Source organism: Hoplias malabaricus, chromosome 4 (genome assembly GCF_029633855.1).
Source record: "Hoplias malabaricus isolate fHopMal1 chromosome 4, fHopMal1.hap1, whole genome shotgun sequence".
Taxonomy (NCBI): Eukaryota; Metazoa; Chordata; class Actinopteri; order Characiformes; family Erythrinidae; genus Hoplias; species Hoplias malabaricus.
Window position 1 is genome coordinate 37,414,135 of NC_089803.1, and position 24,859 is coordinate 37,438,993.

Consider the following 24,859-nt stretch of genomic DNA (forward strand, 5'->3'; position numbering starts at 1 on the left):
TATATAGTTTTGCTGATGGCCTTTGACAAGACATTTAAATCTCAAAATTCACAATATTTCAAGTTACCTTTTAAAAACACATTTCTCTTAGGAGTTGTCATGTCTTTGCAAGTTACAGTGCAGATTCCCTTGGACATATGCAGCTCCAAAAAAATCCCCACAGAATAGAAACTGCAGTATACGAAAGTAAACCAAATTTCCAAAGGTTGAAGAGGAGATTTCATGTTTGTATGGCTGAATGTGACAGATAAGACAACATTAAAACATGTTCATTAAAAGCACTTGACCTTGTTTCTATATTCACCAATTCCTAAACCTGGGACAATAAAACCGATGAGAGGTCACCCTTCACTGAAGAGTCTGTAGATTTATTATCAAATATAAATAAATGACTTTTTACAACATAGTTTTAATGTTATCATTTATAATTATGCATGAAATCTACATTAAACATTTAATCAAACTTAAATCTCTTTGAACAAACACATACAAATGAATAAAAAATATATGACACTTCCTCAATATGTTACTCTCCTAGGATTTGATTTTGAACCTTTTGGTCACAGTAATTGTAGTGAGTGTAATACTTGGTGGGTGTTAGTCGGTGTGGAACAGTTATGGATGTCATTTTATGTTTACAGAACTGGATTCCATCACTAAATTTAAAGGATCAACAGTGCATTGCTGATCAAATACCTTTGCTCCACATTGCTATTCTTGGCTTCAGATTAGCTGATGTACTATACTAGGAAACTTAGATATAATTTTCATCTTGTAACATCCCCCTCTGCCAACAACCATTGTATTTAAAATACTATTAAATACACTATATTGTTTTTCATGCCCTCGTTTCTCAGAATGAGACAGGTCACATCATGCTATCTGCAGCTAGCTACAGTTAATTTATAGTTAGCAACAAAATATCTTTAGTAAAGCATTTCTTTAAGACTAATGACAAGAGGAAAATGTAAGGAAACTGCTTATTACCTGGTTCAGCCCATAATATCCCTATCAAAATAACTGCTAAATACAAACTCAATTCAGACTTTAGACATTCTGCTATAATTGCATCAAAGAGGTATTTAAAAATATGGCAGGAAAGGTTTACGTTGTTACAAGAGACAGTAAACACAGAAACTGATTTAACTACAGGAATGAATGGCTGCTGTTACACAGATATGATATCAAAAACTGGCCTGCCCACTGCAGTCATGTCTGGTTCAGGCTTAAGAATGCATAGTCCAAAACTGGGCAACAGCATTTTAGTGAAAATAAACGTTATACATATCTCTGTGTTTTACTTATACTTTTGAATCACATTTTTTATGTTTTCTGTCCTACTGCTTAAAGATTTTTCTTTGAATTACCAATAAATAAATAAATAAATAAATATCAGTGTTTCAGAAAACAGAAGCCTTCACATCCATCCCGTATCAGAGTCTGTGATGTGTTCTGAAGTTGGACGCTGTGTTGGGGGCTAAGCCTTGACTTTCTCTACCTCCATACTGGCAATATGATCCTCGTCATGTAGTCCCTCTCCTACACCAGACTGACAGCATATGTGTTGGTGATCCTTCCAGTCCTGCAGAGAGATATGTTTAAAAGATGCACCACATTAAACAGTGTGTATTGTGTAGAACCGTGAAATATGTACAGCAAAAAAAATTGAATCAAATTTAAAGGAGTCGATGTTCCTTTTTGGTTTTAATAAACAACACTCCACAGATTACAAATAATCAATATGCAGTTCTGCACTGCTGCTCAGCTAACTCTGTTCTCTTCAGTAAATTTAATTTACTGTAATATAAAGGGATGCTAGCTATGTTTCTGTCCAGAGAAAATTACACTTCAAAAGGTCCGGTGATGCAAGTTACAGAAACAATAGCTATAACTAACATGAGAATGTCCACACACAAAAAAATGTATTCAAGTTCAGTGGGAAGGTTTGTCTTTACCTGAAAATGGCACAAAAACATACATTCAATTTGGGAACAATAATTTCCCTCCTGTGCCACTTACAGCTAACACAAACACCACTGCTGAGAGATATAACTGGGGCTCAAGACCCTTTTACACATGCACAGTAACCCAGAAATGTTGCAGTGTTTACTCGTCAGAGCCCTATATGTGAACGCAAACGCCTGCATCATTTGTCCTGGACACTACGTGGAATATATCCTGTTAGCCCCTAGTAGAGATTCTGTGACCAGAGTCGAAAGGATCTCGTGTGAAAGGATCACAAGTGACAAAAGTAAAAAATTGAAGAAAATATGTCCAATAGTCTAAACTGCTTTTAATTGGAGCCTCCTTGATTTTCCAATGAGAACTTCATTGTCATGGTTACAACACAAAACAAATGTAAGGGGTTCACTAAATGTTTAGATGGCAAGCAACATATTGAACAAAACCTATTAACAAACAATGGTCCTGGTGTGTACAGGCCCAATTCATAATAATAAAAACTCAAATTAAATTCACATAATTAAGCATCGGTAGATTATAGGGGACTCCTAGGGAAACCAGAGGTTCTCAAGATCAACACAGGCTAAATAGTACTTAGCCACAAAGGTAAATGGTATTTAATGCTCACCTTTTTTTGGCAGAAGCTGGAACAGTAGTGAACTTTGTGGCAGCCGGTACATTCATTTGAAGCCTCACGGCCACAGTTCACACAGGTGTGCTGTAAAGAAGCAAATAGCTCCAGTTAAACTACTTTTACGCACATAGTGCAGATTAGCGGGTGAAGATTGCTTTGTATTTTATTGGGCCATTTCCCCCCCATCTACTGAAATAACAGCTTCTGCTTTTTTACTTTTATTTTGACTAGATGTTATATTTCTTTGAAGACTTGATTGCTTTACGACCAAATAAACATTAGTGATGTCTGGTCCTGATGTAGGAGGATGAGCTCTGGATCACAAATCTCACTCCAGCTCATTTCAAATGTATAGACTTGTCCTCAATACATTTTAATGCTTATGGGTTTTATCCTCTTCTAGCCTACACTGGCCACTAAGCATCAAGTGCAACTGCTCTAGTGCACTATTTGATTCCTTGTATTTCTATAGAGATTAGTCAAGCTGTGTGCTCAAACCTGAATGTCAGTTTCCACAACGGGTGACCCTTAAAATGCCTGAATTCACTGTTTATAAGGGTGTTTATACAAACATTTGGACAAATACATTTCATTCTTGAATAAGGGCACTTTAAATCACAGCCATGACTAAGAAAATCTCTTATGAGCTGAATAGTCTTTTAATGATTTAGAGAGTTACATGTACTTTACAGCAAAGAGTTTACACAACCCACTGAGGAAAAATGACGAACGACTGAGGAACAATAGCGTAGATGATTGCTTAACTGAGAGAGATGTCTTTGAACGTCCAGTTCATTTCATATTTAGGTTTTTTTTTAACCTAATGTTCTCAGTGTTGGAGCAAAAGCAGAAGTCTGGCACATATAAAGAAATGGTCATTGCACGATAGCTTGAGGTGTCACACACAACTTCTACATCACGCACAACTGCTAAGAGAATTCAAACTCTGAAGAGTAAACTGTGATATTAAGCTCTTAATAAGTGAAACTGAACGACGGTCCAGAGCTACAGCAGCTGTGATGTTTCACATTTTTCAAAATGCATTTCCACAAACTGAAATAACATGACACACAAATTCCAAACCAGTGTGTAAGGTAACTCACAAATATTTTAAAACTTGATCTAAGTGTGTTCAATATATAATACAGCTGTTATTTATCAGAGCAAGATAAAAAGAGTTTGGAAGAAAGGAGCACTTGCTGAGTAATATATGAAAGAGTGCAAGTTGTAGGGAAAAGGAGAGAGGAGAGAGGGAAAGAGTGGAAACGAGACAAAGACCCACTTGCCTTGATGATAATTTCAGTAATCTTCCCTTCAGGGTCATCGACAAGTGACAGCTGGCTGGGAAAAGACTAATGTAGAGAAACTTATGATTAGCCGAATTAGTGATGACACAGCCACAAGAGACGACACTGAGGTGGAGTTATGCTGTTAATCACTTACACTCTCCTCACACAGCTTTCCCCATTTCTTACAAAGGCCACAGCTGCGCTCTCTAAGTGTCTGAGCCTATTGATGTTGTTGGACAATAAACTGTGCATTAACTGTTTTAGAAAACATTTTTCTAAAAATGACTGAAAATATTCTGTTTCTGAGGATAATGCACAGCATCAAAACCGATAACATGGGGTGATCTCCATGGTGCCGTCAGGCTTAAAACTGCTCTAACAAATGACAGCTCTTTCTGTGGAGGGTATGAACATCCTGATCAAAGTCAAGTCTTCCAGCTGAGTGGCCAAGGTTGCAATGCCCTTTAATTGTAGGTTAATATGCTGAACACTGAAAGAAAAAATAAATTACACCAAACATTTGTTTGGTCAACAGTTACGTCAGTCAAATGAAGGACATTCACTAAAGCTGTAAAGAGAGAACCATTTTCTATTTGTTATGGAACCCTTTCTTTTAAGGCTAATTAGGCTAGGTAAAGAGAGATTCTGCACAATCCGAACGGCGGAACAGGATGCACTAGTTGTTCGGTGGAGGGGATTTCAGAGCAGCACAAGCACCACTTGTTCAAAGTTGTTCAGTAGTCTGAAACACAAGAGTTTAGTGCTATAAATGCATCCCAGAACAATGACCTAATGAGCTTGTTTCCTTTCATTAAGCAATTGTGCTCATTTGACTTGTGAAAAACAACCCTGGGTACAGGAAAGAATCTCATCATTAACAATAGACAGTTAATTAGTCTTCACTGTGTGGGCAGGAGGTTTAACCTCTCTGCTGCTATATTTGAGCTTCTATATTTGAGAATATATAACTTTTATGGGGGGTGGTGTGTTAAGATATGCTACAATATCACTTTTTAAAGTGCATTAATATTATTCAGGAAAAAAAAATGTTTTAAAATGCTTTGAAGTTGATTAAACATTCTTTTAAAAGCCTAATGCTTATCTATTGCTTTCATTTCATGGATATAAATTTCAGACATGGATCTGGCTGGTGTGATGAGGGAGCCAATACTTGATCAACAAAAAAGAGTAGTTTCTAAGTGCAGTAAACGATGACGTGCAAAGACAAACACAGATACACAATACTCACATCCTTCCTGCTGCAGCTCTTCTCCAGGCTGCTGCTGAATGACTGGTTGGCCTGACTGGCTTGTTTGGCCTGGGTGATGAGGGCTTTGAGCTGCTGTACGGTGTTTAGCAGCGTGTTAGCCATCTCCTCCAGATAGAGCCAGGTGCGCTGCTCACTCGTCTCCACTCCATTGACCACTGCGCCCGCAGTGGGAACTTTGGTCTGTACCACAGTCTGCTGAGGAATCACCGCCAGGGCGGGAAGTGTGGTCAAGACTGTAGGAGGAGAAAAGAAAGATGATCCAACTCAGTTGATGTACAGAAGAATACTGAAATGGCCCCATGTGTATGTGGGTAAATTGAAATATACAAGTACAGATACAAATTCAAAAAATGAAATATAATTGCCTGTTGTTTCACCTGCTGCTGTGCTTTAGTAAGTCACTGCAGGCCTGTCAGCTAGAGATGACCCTACTGAAAAGATGAACTGTCCTAAACGGCCCCTCTTTACACCTGACCCAACTAGATATTCAGATATTCAGGCTACTCTTAGCAGAAGCACAGAATTTGAATGTAAATTAGGGATGTGTGAGTGAACTGAATATACTGGTGTGTGTGTGTGTGTGTTTAGGCCTATGAAGGAATGAGTAAGTGAGAGTGAACCTCTCCCACTGATTAATGGCAAGCAGAACTTGCTTTTTTATGTGGCTGCACTTAGGCTTCTGTCTACATACCTGTATTTAGAACCTTTTCTGGGCCAGGGAGTCAACTACACCCACATGAATACCAGCTTTAATTAAAGGTAATTTAGGACATGCAAGTCTCAAGTGTCAAATGGCCCAGCCTCCTTAACAGCTCTTTATCAACCAGGGCTTTGTAGACCGATTCTCCTTCCAGAAAGGGAGTGCCCACTCATGAGTAAGCTATCAGGCTTTAGCCACCATCCTACACATCTCACACAGAGCCTAATCTCCAGTATATCATAAAACAACATGCACATACAAAAGACAATCCTCCTCTTAATACAAACCGGATTCCAAAAAAGTTGGGACACTAAGCAAATTGTGAATAAAATCTGAATGCAATGATGTGGAGATGGCAAATGTCAATATTGTATTCGTAATAGAACATAGATATGACAGATCAAAAGTTTAATCTGAGTAAATGTAACATTTTAAAGGAAAAATATGTTTATTCAAAATTTCAGTGTCAACAAATCCCCAAAAAGTTGGGACAAGTAGCAATAAGTGGCTGAAAAAAGGAAATTGAGCATATAACGAACAGCTGGAAGACCAATTAACACTAATTAGGTCAATTGACAACATGATTGGGTATAAAAAGAGCTTCTCAGAGTGTCAGTGTCTCTCTGAAGCCAAGATGGTAAGAGGATCATCAATTCCACCATTGTTGCGCACAAAGATAGTGCAGCAATACCAGAATGGTGTTACCCAGCGTAAAATAGCAAAGACTTTTAAGTTATCATCATCAACCGTGCATAACATCATCAAAAGATTCAGAGAATCTGGAACAATTGCTGTAAAACTCTACTGGATGCTCGTGATCTCCGGGCCCTTAAACGTCACTGCAACTCAAACAGGAATGCCACTGTCAAGGAAATAACAGAATGGGCTGAGGAATACTTCCAGAAAGTCAGTGTCAGTGAACACAATCCACCGTGCCATCTGCTGTTGCCAGCTGAAACTCTACTGTGCAAAGAGGAAGCCATTTCTAAGCAAGCTCCACAAGCTCAGACGTTTGCACTGGGCCAGGGGTCTTTTAAAATGGAGTGTGGCAAAATGGAAGACTGTTCTGTGGTCAGATGAGTCATGATTTGAAGTTCTTTATGGAACACTGGGACGCCATGTCATCCGGACCAGAGAGGACAAGGATAACCCAAGTTGTTATCAACGCTCCGTTCAGAAGCCTGCATCACTGATGGTATGGGGTTGCATGAGTGCTTGTGGCATGGGCAGCTTGCATGTCTGGAAAGGCACCATTAATGCAGATAACTATGTTCAGGTTCTAGAACAACATATGCTCCCATCTAGACGTCATCTCTTTCAGGGAAGACCCTGCATTTTTCAACAAGATAATGATAGACCACATTCTGCAGCAATCACAACATCATGGCTACGTAGGAGAAGGATCCGGAGACTGAAATGGCCAGCCTGCAGTCCAGATCTTTCACCTATAGAGAACATTTGGTGCATCATAAAGAGGAAGGTGCGACAACGAAGGCCCAAGACGATTGAACAGTTAGAGGCCTGTATTAGACATGAATGGGAGAGCATTCCTATTTCTAAACTTGAGAAACTGGTCTCCTCTGTCCCCAGACGTCTGTTGAGTGTTTGTAAGAAGAAGGGGGGATGCCACACAGTGGTAAAAAATGGCATCAACATTTGTTGATGGCATGAAATTTTGAAACAACATATTTTTCCCTTAAAATGATACATTCTCTCAGTTTAAACTTTTGATCTGTGATTTGTGTTCTATTTTGGATAAAATATTAGATGTTGCCACCTCCACATCATTGCATTCAGTTTTTATTTACAACTTGTTTAGTGTCCCAACTTTTTTGGAATCTGGTTTGTATATATAATATACATAGTCAAATGAGTGATTGATCAATATTTCTCATTCATTTGTTTTCTTTACCTGGATAAAGGCCACAGTTTGTCTGAAGCCTATCTGGAGTCATTGAGCGCAAGACAGGAACACACAATGGACAGGACGCCAGTCCTACTCAGGGCTTCACATACTCACACAGCCAGTCCACCTACCAATGTTGTCATTTGTTTTTTTATTGTGAGAAAATATCAGCACCACCAAAGGATAACCATGCAGACACAGAGTAAACACCTCAAAGACAGCGACATGAGGCTGGCACTAAACCCAGGACCCAAAGATCTTGTAGCCGTGTAATAGTGACATTACCCGCAGCGCCACTGTGCTGCCCCTAACATGACCTCTGGTCAAAAACTTTCTAACTGTCAGGTGGTTTCCCATAAGTAAGAAATTATTGATGGAAGCAGTGTTGTTATGAAGACAGCTATGATCAAAAATGCTGTGGCATTCAAATGGAGCTCAACAATATACTGATCTGTCAAGGGGCACTGTGTCACATAAACACCTTCCACATAAGCTAGCCCTCTCAACCTGTGTGTCAACTGTCTCCGGCCGTCAAGATCATCCTTTCACATTTTCCGGTTTCATCTGAGGAAAAAGGTTAAAGAAGGAAAGGCATGTCTAGGGGTGATGGACTGTTAAAGCTTTTCTGAAGGAAACCGCAAGGCAGTAGGCTCTTTGACACAAACACCCCATGCATTAAAAAATTATATGAAATGTTTAAGTTGTATGTTAATTCAAGGTGGGAAAAAACAACATTGACTGGTTAACACTAGATATTCTATTCCTAAAGCAGAGCAATTTGATTATTTACCACAGTCACAAATTATTCATAACTGTTATTCTGTCCTGTTAGGGGAACTGGGCAATAATTATATAATATATATGTCTTTGATTATTAAGAAAAATAGTTAATAATTGAGGTTAATTGGTAAAGATTTTACTCCAAGTAACAATGTCACAACAATGTCCTGCCCTTCTCCAAAAGTTGCATAGTGTAGTTTCTGCAGTGCTGAGCCCAGAATATTAGCAGTGGCCCTGTTCTCCCCTATTCTACCGGTCAGTGAGGTATCACTGCGATTTTAAAGCTGTAATTTTAAGGTAAAATTATTACGTTTTTTCCTTTAAACACAGGATGGGAGGTTGTGTAACAGAAAATAAAATAGCCCAGAAAGTAAATTTAAGACTTCAGCTTTTCCTGTGGTCTAGACGATTGGTTGGCATTTTTCTAGCGTGAAGGCATCTAAAAAACAATGTAGTCTCATCAATACATGTCAAAGAAGAGACAGAAGACAGAGTTTTTGCGCTCAAGGGGGAAACTGATAGAGCCTGGGCATCAGTGAAGAGAAAAAAGAAATGGCATTAACTGCAGAGAACGACTGCTGTTTTGAGTGCTCTCGGCTCATCTGTCTAATGGACCGATACCCACGAATACCCAAACATGTAGTGACCTCCAAAAGTATCAGGACAGTAGTCAAATCTGTTACTTGCAATGCTGAAAACTCAAGAGTTATGAAATCAGTCCCTCTGTGGAGGAAATAGAGAGTATTTCTAATGCAGGCCAGATGGTCATTAGAGAATATCCACATAGACATCATAGGACAGAATATGTTTGCCCTTTTCCTTTGCAATTGATAGACACAGCTAATCAGGTTGCATCTCCTTTATCCCAAGGGCATCCATGATATGTAGGAACTGTCAAAACTAATTTTGATCTAAGATGAGAAACAACAGAAAAATATATGCTTCCAACATACAAATTGCTCTTAATGGGACTGTAGATGTTGAGGAGATATTTTGTAAATAACTGTTTGAACACTGAAACACAACACTTGTTCATTTGAAATACTGCAAAGCTACTTTATAGAAGCAGGGGACTTACAGGGTTAAATATATGACTCTGAGTTATGCAGAAAGACTGGGATGAAACAGGCCAGTTCCTGGGCCCAGGTCTCTGTCTCAGTGAGCATTAACGAGCTTTCACTGCCTCATTAGCCTCAAAGCACTCCAGCTAAAAGAGGAACACTACAGTCAGCACTGATGAGGCACCTGTCTGTGTGTGAGCTTGTGTGCCAGAGGGTCTATTCTGAAAGTCCTCTAAAAACAAAAAACTTACTGAATGCCCCTTCTCCCATTTTTTTCATTTACTATAATTTACTGCATATTACTGCAACATGTCCTTTAGTGTTCTGCAAGGTTATAGAAATGACTGAGGAACTGAGCAAGGTCAGGTCCAGGGTAAAGGGCCCTGTCCCACAGAGCAGGAAGGGGCTTCACTGCCTCATTAGCCTCACAGTGCTCCAGCTTAAAAAGCAGGCACCTGTTTGAAGAGTCATTCTGACTCACACCAACTCAAGTTTATAGCACTCTGAACTCAGAGAACAGAAGGAGTAGGAACAAACAGGTAGACCTCAAAATGTGTTTGGGTGTGTGCTCGCTTGTGTGCTACAGGGTCTATTTCAGAACTCCTCTGAAAATGAAGCACAGACTAAATTCCCATTCTTACAATTTTCTAATAAACTGTAATTGACAGCAGAACACAGAAATATCTGTGTAAATTACAACCAAGCTATTTTAATTAGACAGCTACAGGCTTTTACAGCACATTTCTTGACAGTTATTAGCCAGAAAACATGCACATCTATAGCCTGTTACTACAAGGACAGAATAAAATCAAAGTCATATTAAAGAAAAACCCACACACATTGATTTTGTGTTTTTAAAATGCTGCTAAAATGCATTTTTCTTTGTGTTGATTTGTACATCTGACAAAGAGATACAAAAGACGGCAGTTATAAAATGAAGTGGGCAAAATGCTATGAAGCACCGACATGTAACCTCGAATTACTGCCATTCATATATCACTGACTACCTTATTTACTCTGCCATCTGTGGAGAGTCAATTCCAGTTTTCAAATCAAGACTCTTTCTGTGGAGCGGTAATCAACCAATCTTTGCTCTAAGAATAGGGCACACGTGTCTGCATTTGTAGGACTTCTGAGAGGTCTCAGATGATTAATGTACTCTTGGCAAACCTAATTAAATGCAAAAATCTATGCTGTTGCTATGCTTTTTCCAATATTTTATCATCTGCATATTTGCTAATGCAAACAATCAACACAAACATGTATAAAATATCTCTCAATTTCAAACATCCGTCCAAAGTTATTTCTTAAACAACTGTCAGCCAATACCAATATGCATCCCGAGGGGGGTGTATATGAGAACGCTATTATGACCTACCTGCTGTGCTACTGAAGACATCAGAAGGGGCAGGGCTATCTGAGATGATGGCTGTTGTGTCTCCTGTAGCTGTCCGCTCAAATGTCAGTGTGCCTGAGGTGGTCAGCTGACCTGATGGGCTCACTGTGACTGGGGACAGATAAGAGCACTATTATGAACAATATTTTGCTTTGGCTACAAAACAGTGCACTAAACCAGGAATCAATAAAGGAACCAAAGGACACCTTGCAGATTAACTGTAAGATTAAATTTTCTGTTACAAACCCAGTAAGAGAAAATTCTCTCTACTGTACTTTTCTGGAGTACAGTTAATATGAGTTCAGATATATATTATCATGCATCCCTATTTAAATCTTTTCTTAAACAACAATAATCAAGCCAGATTAATATAGTTACATGTCTAATGCTGAAAAGAAGTGCTTTAAATAGAAGTAATATTTCCTCAACATTTACTGATGAACAAATCTTATGGAGAGCTCAGAGATAAATGTGTGTAAATGTACTGCTGTGTGGAAGACAAGTGAGCTTTGCAGTAGTAACACACTCTCACAGGCATCTCCATGTGCCAGAGTGATGCTCTTGGGTGTCTGTGGTTCTTTTTTCTCCGGAGAGCCTGGGCGCTCATTCTCTTTTTTCCTTCTCTTGTAGGGGACAAAGAGTCGCACAGGGCCAGTCTGTATGAGAGAATAAATACAACAAAAGATCTAAACAAAAGATCTACAACCAGCATCTAAAATAAATAAATAAATAAATAAAAATAAAAGAATACATCACATTAAAGCAATGATGTTTCAGAGAAGTAATGCATTCTCTTTACCATAGATATGTTTTCTCCCACAAAGGATCCATCCTTGTTCTGGAAGAAGGTTTGACAGAGGGTGCAAGAATAAAAAGTAAAATCAAAATAACAAACAGTAAACATAAAGCTTGAATGCCCCAGAAAAACTGGTTTGGAGAGTACTGTTTTTAAGCCCAGAGCTAATAAATAGGACAAATAGGAAGACCTTCAGTACTGCTTAGTATTTTTTTTCGTTATTAACAAACAGAAGTTAAGAGTATATGTCACTAACCACAGCCAGGTCATCACAACAAGCTGCACACGTACAAGAGGCGGCATGGGGGTTGATGATGCGCTCCTGTAAAAAGAAGCCATTCAACGTAAAGTGAATTGTGAACATTACATACACCTCTTTTTTTTTTTGTTATGTTTTGATGTGTGCTGTTGTTAAGTTGTAAACTGTCTTCATGACCTTTGCTCTAATTTCTTCCATCATCTTGAGAATCAAATAAGGATATTGATTTAAGAAAAAAAAAAAAAAAAGCCAGTCCCATAAGCTACAGTGTATACGATCCCACAATGCCAGACACTTTCAGGTGTATTTTGCATATATTCACTGTCCATTTTTTGTGGATTTTTAGTTTACTAAATCAGCTGAACACAGCAGCGCTCATTCACACTTTGTGAAAATGTCAAAATGAATGGCCCAATAGATGTGCTCCAAAATTGCTGAGAATAAAATCTATTTACATTGACTTCCACTGAATTAAGAAGGGTTTTTTCCTTTACGTGTAAAGTTATGTTTTTGGGAGATATATGTGTTTCACTGTACAGCGAAGATATAATGATTCTGGTATTAAGACAGTGTACAGAGGTCCCATGCAGCTTTTAAACAAACTTTGATCTATCTCTAATAAATAAATAAAATGTTCTTCTTTTTTTCAGGAAAAATACTCTAACTGTAAACTCAAAGAAAAGTACAAAGACATTTTGAATGCAAACCAACAGAAGTCTGCAATGAAATGGCTCCCCTGACATGACATTTAGTTTCCTAATAAGGGAATCTTAATACATTTTTATTATGGCACAAATGTTTAAATATATTATGGGGCAACTGTAAGTGCATGCATATTTTGCACAGCCTCACACTCTGACCTGTATAAGGCATTGTAGAGGTCGTCCTGCATAGCGAATGCTCCTCTTCCAATCCTTACTGCTAGCCCTTCCAGCCAGCCCTTCAAACTCTGTGGGTGTGTACCAGTTGTTGTTGTGTTTGATGCAGTGGCCTTTACCTCCTGAGAACAAGGCACACATTTTTAAACACAGGCTTGAAAATACAAAGTGAAGTTTATTTGTTTTCAAACAACAGAAGATTACTTTAAGTTAAAAACACTTCTGTAGGGTCAAACGGAGTTTAGTGTTTTTCCTTTGCGAACATCTACATCAATTCACCAGTTCTTTAAGAAGGAGATCACCAACAGCAGGGCTGTAAAGCTATGACTGCAGTTTACAATGTGCTGGTGACCCCTAGTGGGCAGACTCACCTGAACCCAGTCTGTTTTTGTAGAGGATTCCACTGGTGTTTCTACAGCGCACTGGTAGCTCATTTTCATAAACAGATGGATCCCAGTTATATTTGGACACATCTTTCTCATGACCAGCAGACAGTGGAGTAGGAGGAGTCTGTGGACCTTTAATGAAATAAATTTAATAAACGTCGTTAATAATTACATAAAATGGACAGTAGCTTTATTCTTCCTAGAATAAATTATATGATAATAATTACTAATAATGGCAGATTTCCATATAAAAGGAGTCATACTCAGGCTAGACTGAATGGCACTTTTTAACCATCAAGATTTTCACATAGCAGTTTAACAGGGACTCGACACAGCACAGGCTTACTGGACATCACAAATAAGAGTCGATTAGTTGATATTAATTCATTAATATTAATATTAAAATAGGGTGGCATGGTGGCGCAGCAGGAAGTGTCGCAGTCACACAGCTCCTGGGACCTGGAGGTTGTGGGATCAAGTCCCGCTCCGGGTGACTGTCTGAGTTTGGGGTGTTCTCCCTGTGTCTGCGTGGGTTTCCTCCGGGTGCTCCAGTTTCCACCCACAGTCCAAAAACACACGTTGGTAGGTGGATTGGGGACTCAAAAAGTGTCCGTAGGTGTGTGTGTGTGTGTGTGTGTGTTGCCCTGCAAAGGACTGGTGCCCCCTCCAGGGTGTATTCCTGGCTTGCACCCAATGATTCTGAGTAGGCTCCGGACCCACTGCGACCCTGAACTGGATAAGCGCTTACAGATGACGAATGAATGTATGAATGAACGAACAATATTAATATAAAATGTCCATATAACAGTAGTGTCAGGGATTTGTAACGTATAATTTCATGATGAGATATTGCTGTCAGAAATTGATTTAAATGTTGCTCTAGCTCGAGTCTAAAAATATTGTGCTGATTCTGATAGCTTTGTGCAAATCTTAAACACACACACAAACCTGGAGTCATGGGAGCAGCAGTGGCCTTCAGGCCCGTGGCATCCACAATACTCCCATCTGTGTGTACAACAATCAGAGTGGCCTTCTGTGTGCTGAGACTGTCCCCGATCTGCAGAGTCGTCCGACCTGTCTACACATATCAAACCCAGAAAAGAGATCCAGACACCAACATGGTACATTTCTTCCTTTCCATTCAATCAGGGTTGATAACAACATCTGTAAAACACCAAAACACTGGAACACTAATTCCATCTTGATATATTTAGATACTTCCTTAAACACTCACAAGCACATGTTCAGGGATGGAGGTTGCTGTAGCAACGGATGTTGAGAAAACATTGTCATCTCCTGTCTGGACACCGCCGACAGTGACAGTGGTCACCTCTGTAAAGGGATTCAGGAGATGGGCAAATCAAATAACTATGTCTGATTAAATAGGCTCTAGGGGAAAAATTTCAAGTATTTTATATATACACATTTATATCAAATTTAGAATGTATTTATACATTCCTAAAGGCTTATTTCCTTCTATAAAAAGATCATTTTTACTGTAAATAATTACTGGGTTCAAAATAAGTATGCTCTGTTATAAATACCCCATTTCCTTATAATTAGACTTTGTTTTGAGTAAATGCTGGGAAATGTTTTGATTCAACAGAAAATAAACTTGTTAAATCTTTTGAATTTATGCTTTGTTTATTAAATGTCTGAAAGTTTCTAAACACCTCCTAAATGCAGTGAGAATTTGCATTTTTTAAAGACATTTCTAAACAGTAATTACGGAGAAGCACAAACGTTTGATTGATGTCTTTTGGAAATGGCTAGAATTCAGATTATGTTATTATCTACCAGAGACGTATATCACAGTAAAGTCTATCCACTTCGGTTAAACTGTTTTTCGAGCAAATATGGGTATTAATCTGTAGTTTGTTCCCCTAAGCATTTAATCTTCTGGAAAGGTTTAACATAGCTGGAACTTTGCTGTGTGAATCTGGATTCAGCCAAATGATCATCAGTGAGATCAGGCCCTGGATCACAATCCCACTCTAATTAATCACGAAGCGGATTCAGCTATGTACTCCAGGGAACACAGCTGCTTTTTTTTTTTCATTATTTTGCGGAGATTACACAAATTGTGGGCAACTGAGCGTCGTTGTCCACAATAGTTGTAGCCTGCCTACCTTAATATAGCTGAATTCTTTCACAAGAGGTAACTAAAACTTTTGGGGACGGGGCATTGACGTTGGAAATATTTACTGCGGGTGTAAATATGGGTGAATACCATCTCTGGGGGTTAACAGCTCACTGAGTCATTGAGCTCTGAGAGCTAACACGTCTGCGCACTGTGTAAACAATGCCCTGTCCCTCTACCAGCTGTGTTTGTGTCTCTCTCCGTAATTTTCCGGAGCTGCTCGGCTCACCGACCTGCGAATGCCGTCTCGGCGTCGTGCGAGTTCGGCAGGGACTCGGCTATGTCGATGCCTGCCGCTTCGCCCATCACCGTCATCGTGTGCACTTCGGGCTCGGACTCGGTGTCCGACGGAGCCCCCTCCCTCTCTCTCTCCTCCTCCTCCTCCGCCGAGCACAACCGCTCCTCCTCCGCCGCCGAACCGTGCTCCATCGGAGGCGCCGGGCCCGAGCGCAGCCGAACACAGCCGAGAGAAACCGACCGCCTCTACAGCGCTTTATCAACACTCAGACCTCTTTAACACACACACATATAACAGAACAACAGCGCAGACCGCCTGGGGAACACAGGCTCCACTCTTCCCCTGGCTCCAACGCTTTAACAAGGCCTTAAAACACAAACCGCATGTAATGGCTTCCTACTTTCTTTAAGCGGGACATAAACAACACACAGGAAGGCGACACGGCGGAAATTACCGAAAGAACACGACGTAACACGAAATGGCGTCGCGCATACAGCGAGTTATGCTGAACAGTTTGCACCAGTTTCAGGCTTTGTTTTGACACAAAATGATAATTTATTTAACAGTACGAGCCGCATTTTCTACAAAAATTGGAATTCTCAGGTAGTCTGATTATTTAAGCCCAAGTTTGAGGTCCATCCAATAGGAAACTCCCACAGCTCTTTTCCTATTGGTCAGGTCTGACTTTTGGTTACCAGGCTAAACGCAGAATTCATGTATTGTGAAATACATATACAACTGTTTGCTAACCTAGCAGTTCTATTATATATTACCATGCCACAGTGCAAACACTGTGGAAGCAAGTCTCATCAGACTTTGAAATATTACCACCTTTGAATCTGTAGCACTGAATTTTTTGGCACTGAAATTATGCATTGTAATGTTGTTGCTTTTGAATTTAAGTCTTCAAATTTCCACCTCTGCATATTTTGCATCTGAATATAATTTTCAAAAGCAACAAAATTCAGATGCATAATTTCAGTGCTACATATTCAAATGTGGTAATATTTCAAAGTCTGATGAGACAGATTTGCTTCCATAAACACTAACCATGCTGTAAACATTCCTCTGTTCTTCTAAGAAATATAACTTTATACAACTAAAATACTGAATCCATGTAGAGCAAAATTGAAATGTGTTTAAACATAAACTTAAAATCAAATACAATACTCAAAACATTTCAAATCACAATTACTTTAAAAGACATCAACATTTTATATTTCATTTATATTATAATTAAAAATGAATGAAACTTCCCTTAAGAATGTCAGAATTTATTATTTTATTTAGTAAAAAAAAATGATGTACATGTAATAATATGAGATTAAACATTACTAAGCAGCTGTTGTACATGACAAAATCAGCATTTATGCGAAATTAATACCCATCATTGTATGTTTTTTTTTTAGGTTTACAGCTGTTTACTTTGGCTTCTGACTCTTGGATATTTCATCAGAGTGGCCAACAATATGAGCTAGTATGTTGTTTTTGGATCTTGCCAGGTTGCCTTGGGAATGTCACAGTCTGGCCTGTAGGAATAAAAAATATATTAATTAATTTATCTGTACTACCAAAACATACAAATTCCAAACTATATGTATACAAAATGGTTAAAATTTGGTATCACAGTACAATTTTTTTATATCCCAGTTTTCTCTCTATTAGTTATTGCCAGTTCTATCTATTAATTAGGACTTTTCCAAATAAACACATCCTACATGTGTGTACAACTTTGCTTTCTTGGACTTCTGGACTTGGAGGGCAGTGGCATCACCAGAGATCAAACCAGCAATCTCCAAATGATAGGACAACATTTACACTGATGCACCACTCTGTAACATGCCTACAGCAAAAATTCAAAAAAGGTTTGTATCACTGATACTGGAAATTATTGAAGCATGTACCTTTTTACTCTCTAACTGACAAAGTAATTGCTGGTTATTTGTGTAAGGTGTGTGATTATTTTTGGTTACCTGGTATGAGAGGTATTATGTTTCCCGAATTTTTCAGAACAACCTCCAGAGGACACACCTCACTCCCAGAATCCCCTGCTTGCTTCCTCACTACAACATTGACTTCTTGTTTCTCCACCAACATGTCCAACTTATTACCGAGAAAGCTCACACCTTTCACACTGAGCACCGCCACTTCATCAGGGATCAGAGGGGCAAAAGACAGACCGTCCTTTTGTAATCTACAGAGGACAACAGAAGAGATTTCATACCAGCTGGAGCACACTAATGGGGAAAAAGTAATGTTTGTATTATATATCTTTTTGCATGTGTGTAAATGTCAGTACCCACCTGAACCCAGTGTATCCAAACAGCACAGCCTGCAAAAACCCACCCATACCAGTAAGGAAATTGACTGCTCCAGAGCCATCAGAGGACTCACTCCACACCTGCAGGTAATGATAATCCTCAATGTGTGTTTAGGCATTTAAAATCAACTTTATCTATTACAACATAAAGTATAAACCATCATAAAACGAATTAAAATATTAATCTTAATATAAATAGCACATACCATTTCTATCAGTGCACTATTTTTGTTGAGAATTTTTTTTAACAATTTACATTAAAAAAAATTGTACCTGGAAGGGTCCCTGGATGTTTTTATAGCACTTCTTTAGAAGCTCTTGTGCTTTCTCAGCTTGACCAAGCTCCAACCAACCCACTGCAAACATCCCCTTGTGACCAAATTCAACAAACATAAATACACAATAGAGCCTGACTAATATATTGACTGGCCAATAATATCAGACATTATACATTTAAAATAAATTGTAAACAAAACAAAGCAAAATAATTCTGCACAAAAAATATGAAGGTTATAAACAGGAACCAACTGAGAAAGGTGTTTTGGGGAGTTCCACCCCAGTGCAATTTTAATAAGAATCTGATTATTTTTGGATCTGTCAGCAATTAACTATTAATTTAAAATACTAAAATACTAGTCTAAAATATCAGCCTGCTTAAAATATCCGAGTCAGTACTATAACAATCTGGTTGTAATTACGTTAGCGTGCACAAATGTACAGATCAAGCAACATAGAACATGGTGCAACATGTGTGATTTGTTTATATATGAGATGTAAATGCTGGATAAACATCCATGAATTTGGCCAGAGTTATGAGAAAAGCTTGTATTAATATTTATGTAAAACTGGGATTTCCTTACCCAGGTCATTGCAGGTCCATTTGGGTCAGTGATAGCTTCATACCATTCCAGATCATTCCTTCTGACCTCTGGGTTCATAGTGAGACCTAGAGGATAACCTAGCAGCACAGCATCTGCCTGCTTTACTGGACTTCCTGTAAGTACAAAAACATACAAAATATGCCATCATAGTATTTAGATACTTACAATAGCAGACAATATAAATAATGAAACACCTGTGTAATGACACACAGGTTTAAAATTTAATTATCAAAATTAGGTCAAACACTACTTATGCAAGTTAGTATGCCACCTTAATGTTTTGTTTTACTGTCACTTTAAAAAATAAATAAATAAATAATAATAATAATTAAAAAAAAAGAGTCTCCCCTTTTCTGTAACCATCAAATTCTGGGTGGTATTTTAGTTCAGAGTCAAAGGGGATTTTGAGTTTATCAGCCACTTCTTGCCACTCTGAGGGAACAGGATGCTGCAGCAGGTTAGCCAACTCCACAGCAAACTGAAGACTGGGAGAGACAGAGAGAGAGATAGACAGACAGACACAGACAAAAATTGCTCAATATGTTCAGGCTTCCAACTATACATTTATAAGAGAAAGATATCTAATGAAGCCTATTGACACAGAGAAAAATGCTAAATTTCACATGAAATTTGGAGTGCACAAACCTGTTTTTGGCCACACTGTTTGTGTACACTGAGTTGTCAATATTGTAATAGTATTCATCAGGAGGCATCACTCCTGATGGACACACAAGCAAATGTACACAGTGACCTAAACATTAAAAAAAGCACTACACGACCTTCAAGCAGATGTGTGCCTTTAGTGTGTATTTATGACACTACTCGTCATACCTCTTATATGGTAGTGTCCATCTTCAGGATTCCAGGTAACTCGAGACACCCAATAATCGGCCACTCCCCAAACCACCTCACTGCCGCGCCCCTCTTTGAACATCTCAAGGTCCTTTAAAAATAGAGATTTTTTTCCCGCATTTAGACACATGTTTCTCATGCTGAACAGAACAGAAGCAGTGTGGCTTTAGCACCTGTGTGAGGTTGAAGTACTGCTGGAAGGCAAGAGATACGTCTCCATTAATATGGATCTCCTGTTGTCCGTAAATGTCTTCTGGACATACTTCCTGACCAGATACAGCACTCTCCCATGGAAACTTCAAGCCCTTGTTATAAAACAAACAAACATTTAGTCAAGTCATATGCTCTAATGATAATCAGAATCAGTTAATAATCTCTTTAAACATGGACTAATCAGTCATTGGTTAACTGATTAATTTTTGGTTCACATTAACAATGCTATATGTACCGGCAGAAATATGAACACATTTTAAGAGTTTTGGATGTAATATATTACAATGATATTATTATATATTAATTAGAAAAAAACAGAAGGTTTAGGAAAACTGAGCTACAGTTGTATGTCATGCATTTTGTTTCATTTGTACCTTTACAAAACAATAATATTACACACTGATCAGCCATAAAGTTATGACCACCTCATTGTTTCTGCACTCACGATCCATTCTCTCAGCTCCACTGACCACACAGGAGCACTTTGTAGTTCTACAATTACAAACTGTAGTCCATCTATTGCTCTTCATAAATTGTTAGCCTCCTACCACTTTGCTGTTTAATGGTCAGGCCCTGTGTCCACTAGTGAAGGACTAGAGTATGACCAACAGAAACTGTGCGGCAACAGATGAGCTACTGCTTCCATGTGACTTTACATCCACATGGTGGACCAAGTTAGGTGTGTCTAACAGTGCGGACTATGAAGGAACACAGTGTTTAAAAACTCAAGCAACACTGCTGTGTCTGATCAACTCATACCAGTGTAATACACACTAACACAACGTCAGTGTCACTGCAGCACTGAGAATGATCCTGACCACTGAAGAACAGGGTGAAACTGTTATAAAAGTGTTAAGCAGAGCAAGAGAGGGACTGTAGAGTCTGTAATTGTAGAACTAAAAGTGCTCCTGTTTAGACAGTGGAGCATGAGAATGGAAACAATGAGATGGTCATAATGTTAAGGCTGTGCACTAGGACCTTCATAGCTTGGTTTTCCATGGTGAGCAGCTGCATGCAAGCCTTGCATCATCAAGGGCAATGACAGGCATCAGATTGTTTAATATTAATGTATGTGAATTTAGAATGGGATGTTATGCAACTGCTGTTGAGTTTCACTCATGCAGAGTATAATAACTGGTGAAAACAATCAAATACAACATGGCCACATCAGAAAAATTACACAAATAGCCATTCTTATACCTTATAGCCTTGTTGCTGGGCATTGGCTTTTGCACCTTCTATTGTTCGCACTCTGTAGTCCAGGACAGCTTTGGCCAGTTTTGGGTAAAATAGTGCAATGCTGGGATATATCCATGTGTCCTAGTGAATCAGACAGGGAACTCAGAAAATTACTGCAACTATTCATTATTATCATTATTATTAGGCTCATCAGTTATTCAGCTTATCAGTCAGGTTTTTTTTAAATCAGACGAGGACTCAGCAAACTGAGCTGAAATATAGAGAGCAAAACTACGGTAATTATATGAAAGAGAACATACAACCATATTAGAATCTATTATCATTTTCATTGTCCTCATACAGGCAATTCCTCATTGCTCTTAAAGAAATGAAAGTAATGATTTACCTATAATATACTTGAGCAGAAAATCACAGATTGATGTAATTTATCATATTATTATTAACATATCATGATTGGACACCCCTATAGTCAGATCTTAGTATTTTGGTTTACCTGATCCCAGAAAACATGTCCCCAGTAGTCCTGTCCCTGTCCCCCGTTGGAAAGTCCTCCAGGGCTGATACCACCAAATGCGTTTGGTGCCTCTGTGATTGATGGAAAGGCACTAAGGAGGTAGAACATGCAGCCAATTACAGCTCGGCTGAGGGGTTCTGGCCCTGCAAGTTCCACCCTGCTACTCAGCCATATTTCCGCCCAAGCCCTTAGATGTGAAGTCTGCAGGTCACCATGTTCAAAGAGCTCCAGTCCAGTGCTGAAACAAGTCTGGACGCTCTCACAGCTCTCTGCAGCTGCTAACAGGAAACCCCAGCGAGACTGGCTTTGGTCAGGTAGAAGAGTAACTGAGGAGGTCAGTGGGGTCCAGATAAGATGCACACTAGAATGAGGACCTCCAGGGACCTCTGGAGATATAGTCTGCCCAAAGATATGCCTGTTGTAAGAAACAGTTTAGTGTTTTCAAATTGAACTTGAAACAAAAGGAACACAGGCTGATATTCTTTGTGTAAAAATCTGCATACTGCATAACATTGGCTCTAATCAAGTATAAGGTATTATTGCCTGGGTTCTTACGTACCTCCCTCCTTTAAAGTCAGGAGCGTCTTGAAAGCTGATGTCATAACTGTGTGGTGTGAAAGAGGTATCTAGAGTGACCGTGATGGGCTCCTCAGTAGTCATTTGTCGCTTCAGGAATACCTCCATTACCAGCAAGTTGGGGTACTGGCGGTGTGCATAAAAGAGCTGAGAAGCCTGCACTTGAGAAGTAAGTATAGTGTGAGTAAATATACCTGAAAATGAAAGAAGAAATGAGAATAGAATTATATTCTGCCATCTGTCAGAGTTGTATTCACTAGCTATGCAGAAGCAGAATACAGAGGAGAACATTCTTTCTTTCATTGTCTGCAACCACTTATTCAGTTCTGGCTCGCAGTGGCTTTGGAGGCTACCCAGAATCACTGGGTGCAAGGAACACACCCTGAAGAGCATAACAGTCCACATCACACACTCACATTTACAGACAATTTTCAAAGGACAGTCCACCTACCAGGGAGAAAAACAGAGCACCCAGAAGAAACCCATGCAGACACAGAGAGAACATACCAGTCAGTCAGTCACCTGAGGCGGGGCTCAAACCCACAACCCCAGGACCCTGGAGCTGTGTGACTGTGACACTACCTGCTGTGTAAGCGTGCCATTCACAGAGAAAAACAGAGACAACAAATTATTAACTGAGCAAGTGTTAAAGTAAGTTTCGTATACCAGTGTGTGTGTCCAAAGTGTATGTGTGTTTTCCTTCTTCTTCTGTCCTCATTTTGACTTCCAGTGGACAGGGTATATCAGCACGGTGGCAGGCTCCTTTCTCTCCGTTATAAACCCCACCCATATGCATGATTGTCCCAAACACTCTCCAGCCCAGCAGCCCATTGGCCAGTGGGGGCAGAAAACGGGGGTCAGAAGGTAGTGTGTCACAGGTGAAAATATATGGGTCAACGGGGTCGGACATCATCATCAAGAAGTGCTGTCTGCAGTGTGTTAAAAAAAAAAAAAAAGTAAAGTAAATATCTTAATAAAATGTACAGTCTGCATCAAATTTACAGGAATGTATCATGGTCTGATGAGGCCCCAGAAACCCCACACCAAGCCTACAATAATAGGTCAAATAAAAATCTATATAAAGTGATTAATACAAACTATATACAAAAGCAACGTGTAACAGTCTACCATTTAGGTCAAATTTATATTTCTGATTCATTTTAATTCACTTGTGTTGTTAGAATAATATAAATTTCCTTGAACGCAAAATATTATTTTTTTTAATGGATTGTCCTGAGGTTATTTGTTGTTAGTTTATTTAAACTGCGATTTACAAACTGTCCTAATGGAAGGAGAATAGAAGAAAAGAGAAGTTAGAGGTTATAAGTACACGTAGATGAAGATAGGTCATTACAAATAATAACAGAAATCTTAGTTTAATGACTCTCAAGTGTCAAGGAATATATATTTCTTTTAAAGCGATATAATGGTAAGCATATTCTGAGAAGAGTTACAGTTAGATCAGGCTAAACAACTGAAGAACAGTTAGCTCTGACTCTCTCTCTCTCTCTCTCTCAGAAACACCAAACACGGAAAAACAGCATTAAACAAAACTTTTAAAAATACTTTAAAAACGCTTACAAAAGTACAACTGGTGTCAGCAAAGGTCGTGGTGCTGCTCCACTCGCTTACTTTTTGTGTTTCTGACTACTTCACTGAAGATGAATGAAAGGCCTACACGATAAACAAGCCTCACTCTCTGAACTGCACAACTGTGGAAGTGTGGGCGGTTCAGAAAAGGCGGGGAATGTTTCTTTTGCTGACCTGCGATCAGTTCTCCTCATTCATGACTACAGCACACTCGTACAGATGAAAACAGAACAACTGTTCTCAGATCAGCGGGGATTTACATTTGTCCGCCCCCCCACTTATCTACACTGTCCTTATCAACACTGACACACGGATCGCAGTGGGAACTTCTTCCTTCTGTAATTGTACTTTCAGGCAACAATACAGTTAAAAAAACACTGTATGCAAGTATCTTCTACGAAAAAGTGTTTTCAAGCGACGAGCTGCGGGGAGTTTTTTTTAAACTTAGTTTTAATAATGAAGTAAGTACAATGGTTTTAGGTTTTAATCCTCCCATAACCAGACTTGCGGAATATTCATGGCCAGATAATCTGTGCTGAGCACTAGTTGGTGCAAATGGATCAGACACAGCAGTGCTGCTAGGGTTTTTAAACACTGTGCCATATTAATATATTATTGAACAATGGAGTTTACAATGTAGGCAGAGCAAAATGTTGAGTACAGTTTGGAATGGCCATTATGTGCAGGATGAAGGATCGAAAGAAACACCTTTAGAGAGAAAAAATATATAAAAATAGGAAAAAGCAGCCATAAGTATATTACCAAATTCAAAGCTTTTTTTTCAATTCTCAGGGCAAGATGTTTTTCTTGGTGAATCTTGTATCAATTTGTCATTCGATTTTTATATAAAATTTCTTACTATGCTTTTTAAAAACCAAAACGGAATTGATATATTACTTAAATTTTAAAAACAGGACTTCAGAGTTCAAATAATACAAGTTATACAAACACTTAAACTATACATTTGGTAAACTTCAGAATGCTTTTCCATCAACAAACTATTGATAGACTCTGTGTG

The 24,859-nt window shown here is 38.9% G+C and overlaps 2 protein-coding genes across 5 annotated transcripts; both read right to left on the bottom strand.

Annotated features, from left to right (window-relative positions):
• Nucleotides 1-419: 419 nt before the first annotated feature.
• deaf1 (DEAF1 transcription factor) lies at nt 420-16,293 on the bottom strand. 3 transcript variants are annotated; one of them, XR_010802250.1, is made up of 13 exons: nt 15,691-16,293; nt 14,552-14,649; nt 14,266-14,395; nt 13,303-13,449; nt 12,914-13,053; nt 12,051-12,116; nt 11,798-11,836; nt 11,525-11,654; nt 10,981-11,109; nt 5,135-5,388; nt 3,879-3,948; nt 2,591-2,680; nt 420-1,582 (listed from the first exon to the last, which is right to left on the bottom strand). XR_010802250.1 is itself a non-coding variant. In XM_066668684.1 (13 exons), the coding sequence occupies exons 1-13, from the start codon at nt 15,884-15,886 to the stop codon at nt 1,478-1,480; spliced, it is 1,584 nt and encodes a 527-aa protein (XP_066524781.1). In that variant the 5' UTR covers nt 15,887-16,293; the 3' UTR covers nt 420-1,477. The 3 variants fall into 3 exon arrangements, 2 of the variants coding, with proteins under 2 accessions (XP_066524781.1, XP_066524780.1); XM_066668684.1 differs by having other exon boundaries at nt 3,883-3,948; nt 11,531-11,654; XM_066668683.1 differs by having other exon boundaries at nt 3,883-3,948.
• Nucleotides 16,294-16,962: 669 nt separating this feature from the next.
• Nucleotides 16,963-23,972, bottom strand: pgghg (protein-glucosylgalactosylhydroxylysine glucosidase). 2 transcript variants are annotated; one of them, XR_010802239.1, is made up of 15 exons: nt 23,833-23,972; nt 22,918-23,180; nt 22,235-22,445; nt 21,655-22,090; nt 21,162-21,281; nt 19,922-20,053; nt 19,728-19,839; nt 19,542-19,614; nt 19,244-19,381; nt 18,876-19,008; nt 18,289-18,384; nt 17,999-18,096; nt 17,669-17,889; nt 17,414-17,538; nt 16,963-17,224 (listed from the first exon to the last, which is right to left on the bottom strand). XR_010802239.1 is itself a non-coding variant. In XM_066668572.1 (14 exons), the coding sequence occupies exons 2-14, from the start codon at nt 23,165-23,167 to the stop codon at nt 17,148-17,150; spliced, it is 2,097 nt and encodes a 698-aa protein (XP_066524669.1). In that variant the 5' UTR covers nt 23,168-23,180; nt 23,833-23,972; the 3' UTR covers nt 16,963-17,147. The 2 variants fall into 2 exon arrangements, 1 of the variants encoding a protein (XP_066524669.1); XM_066668572.1 differs by lacking the exon at nt 17,414-17,538.
• Between the last annotated feature and the right edge of the window lie 887 nt (nt 23,973-24,859).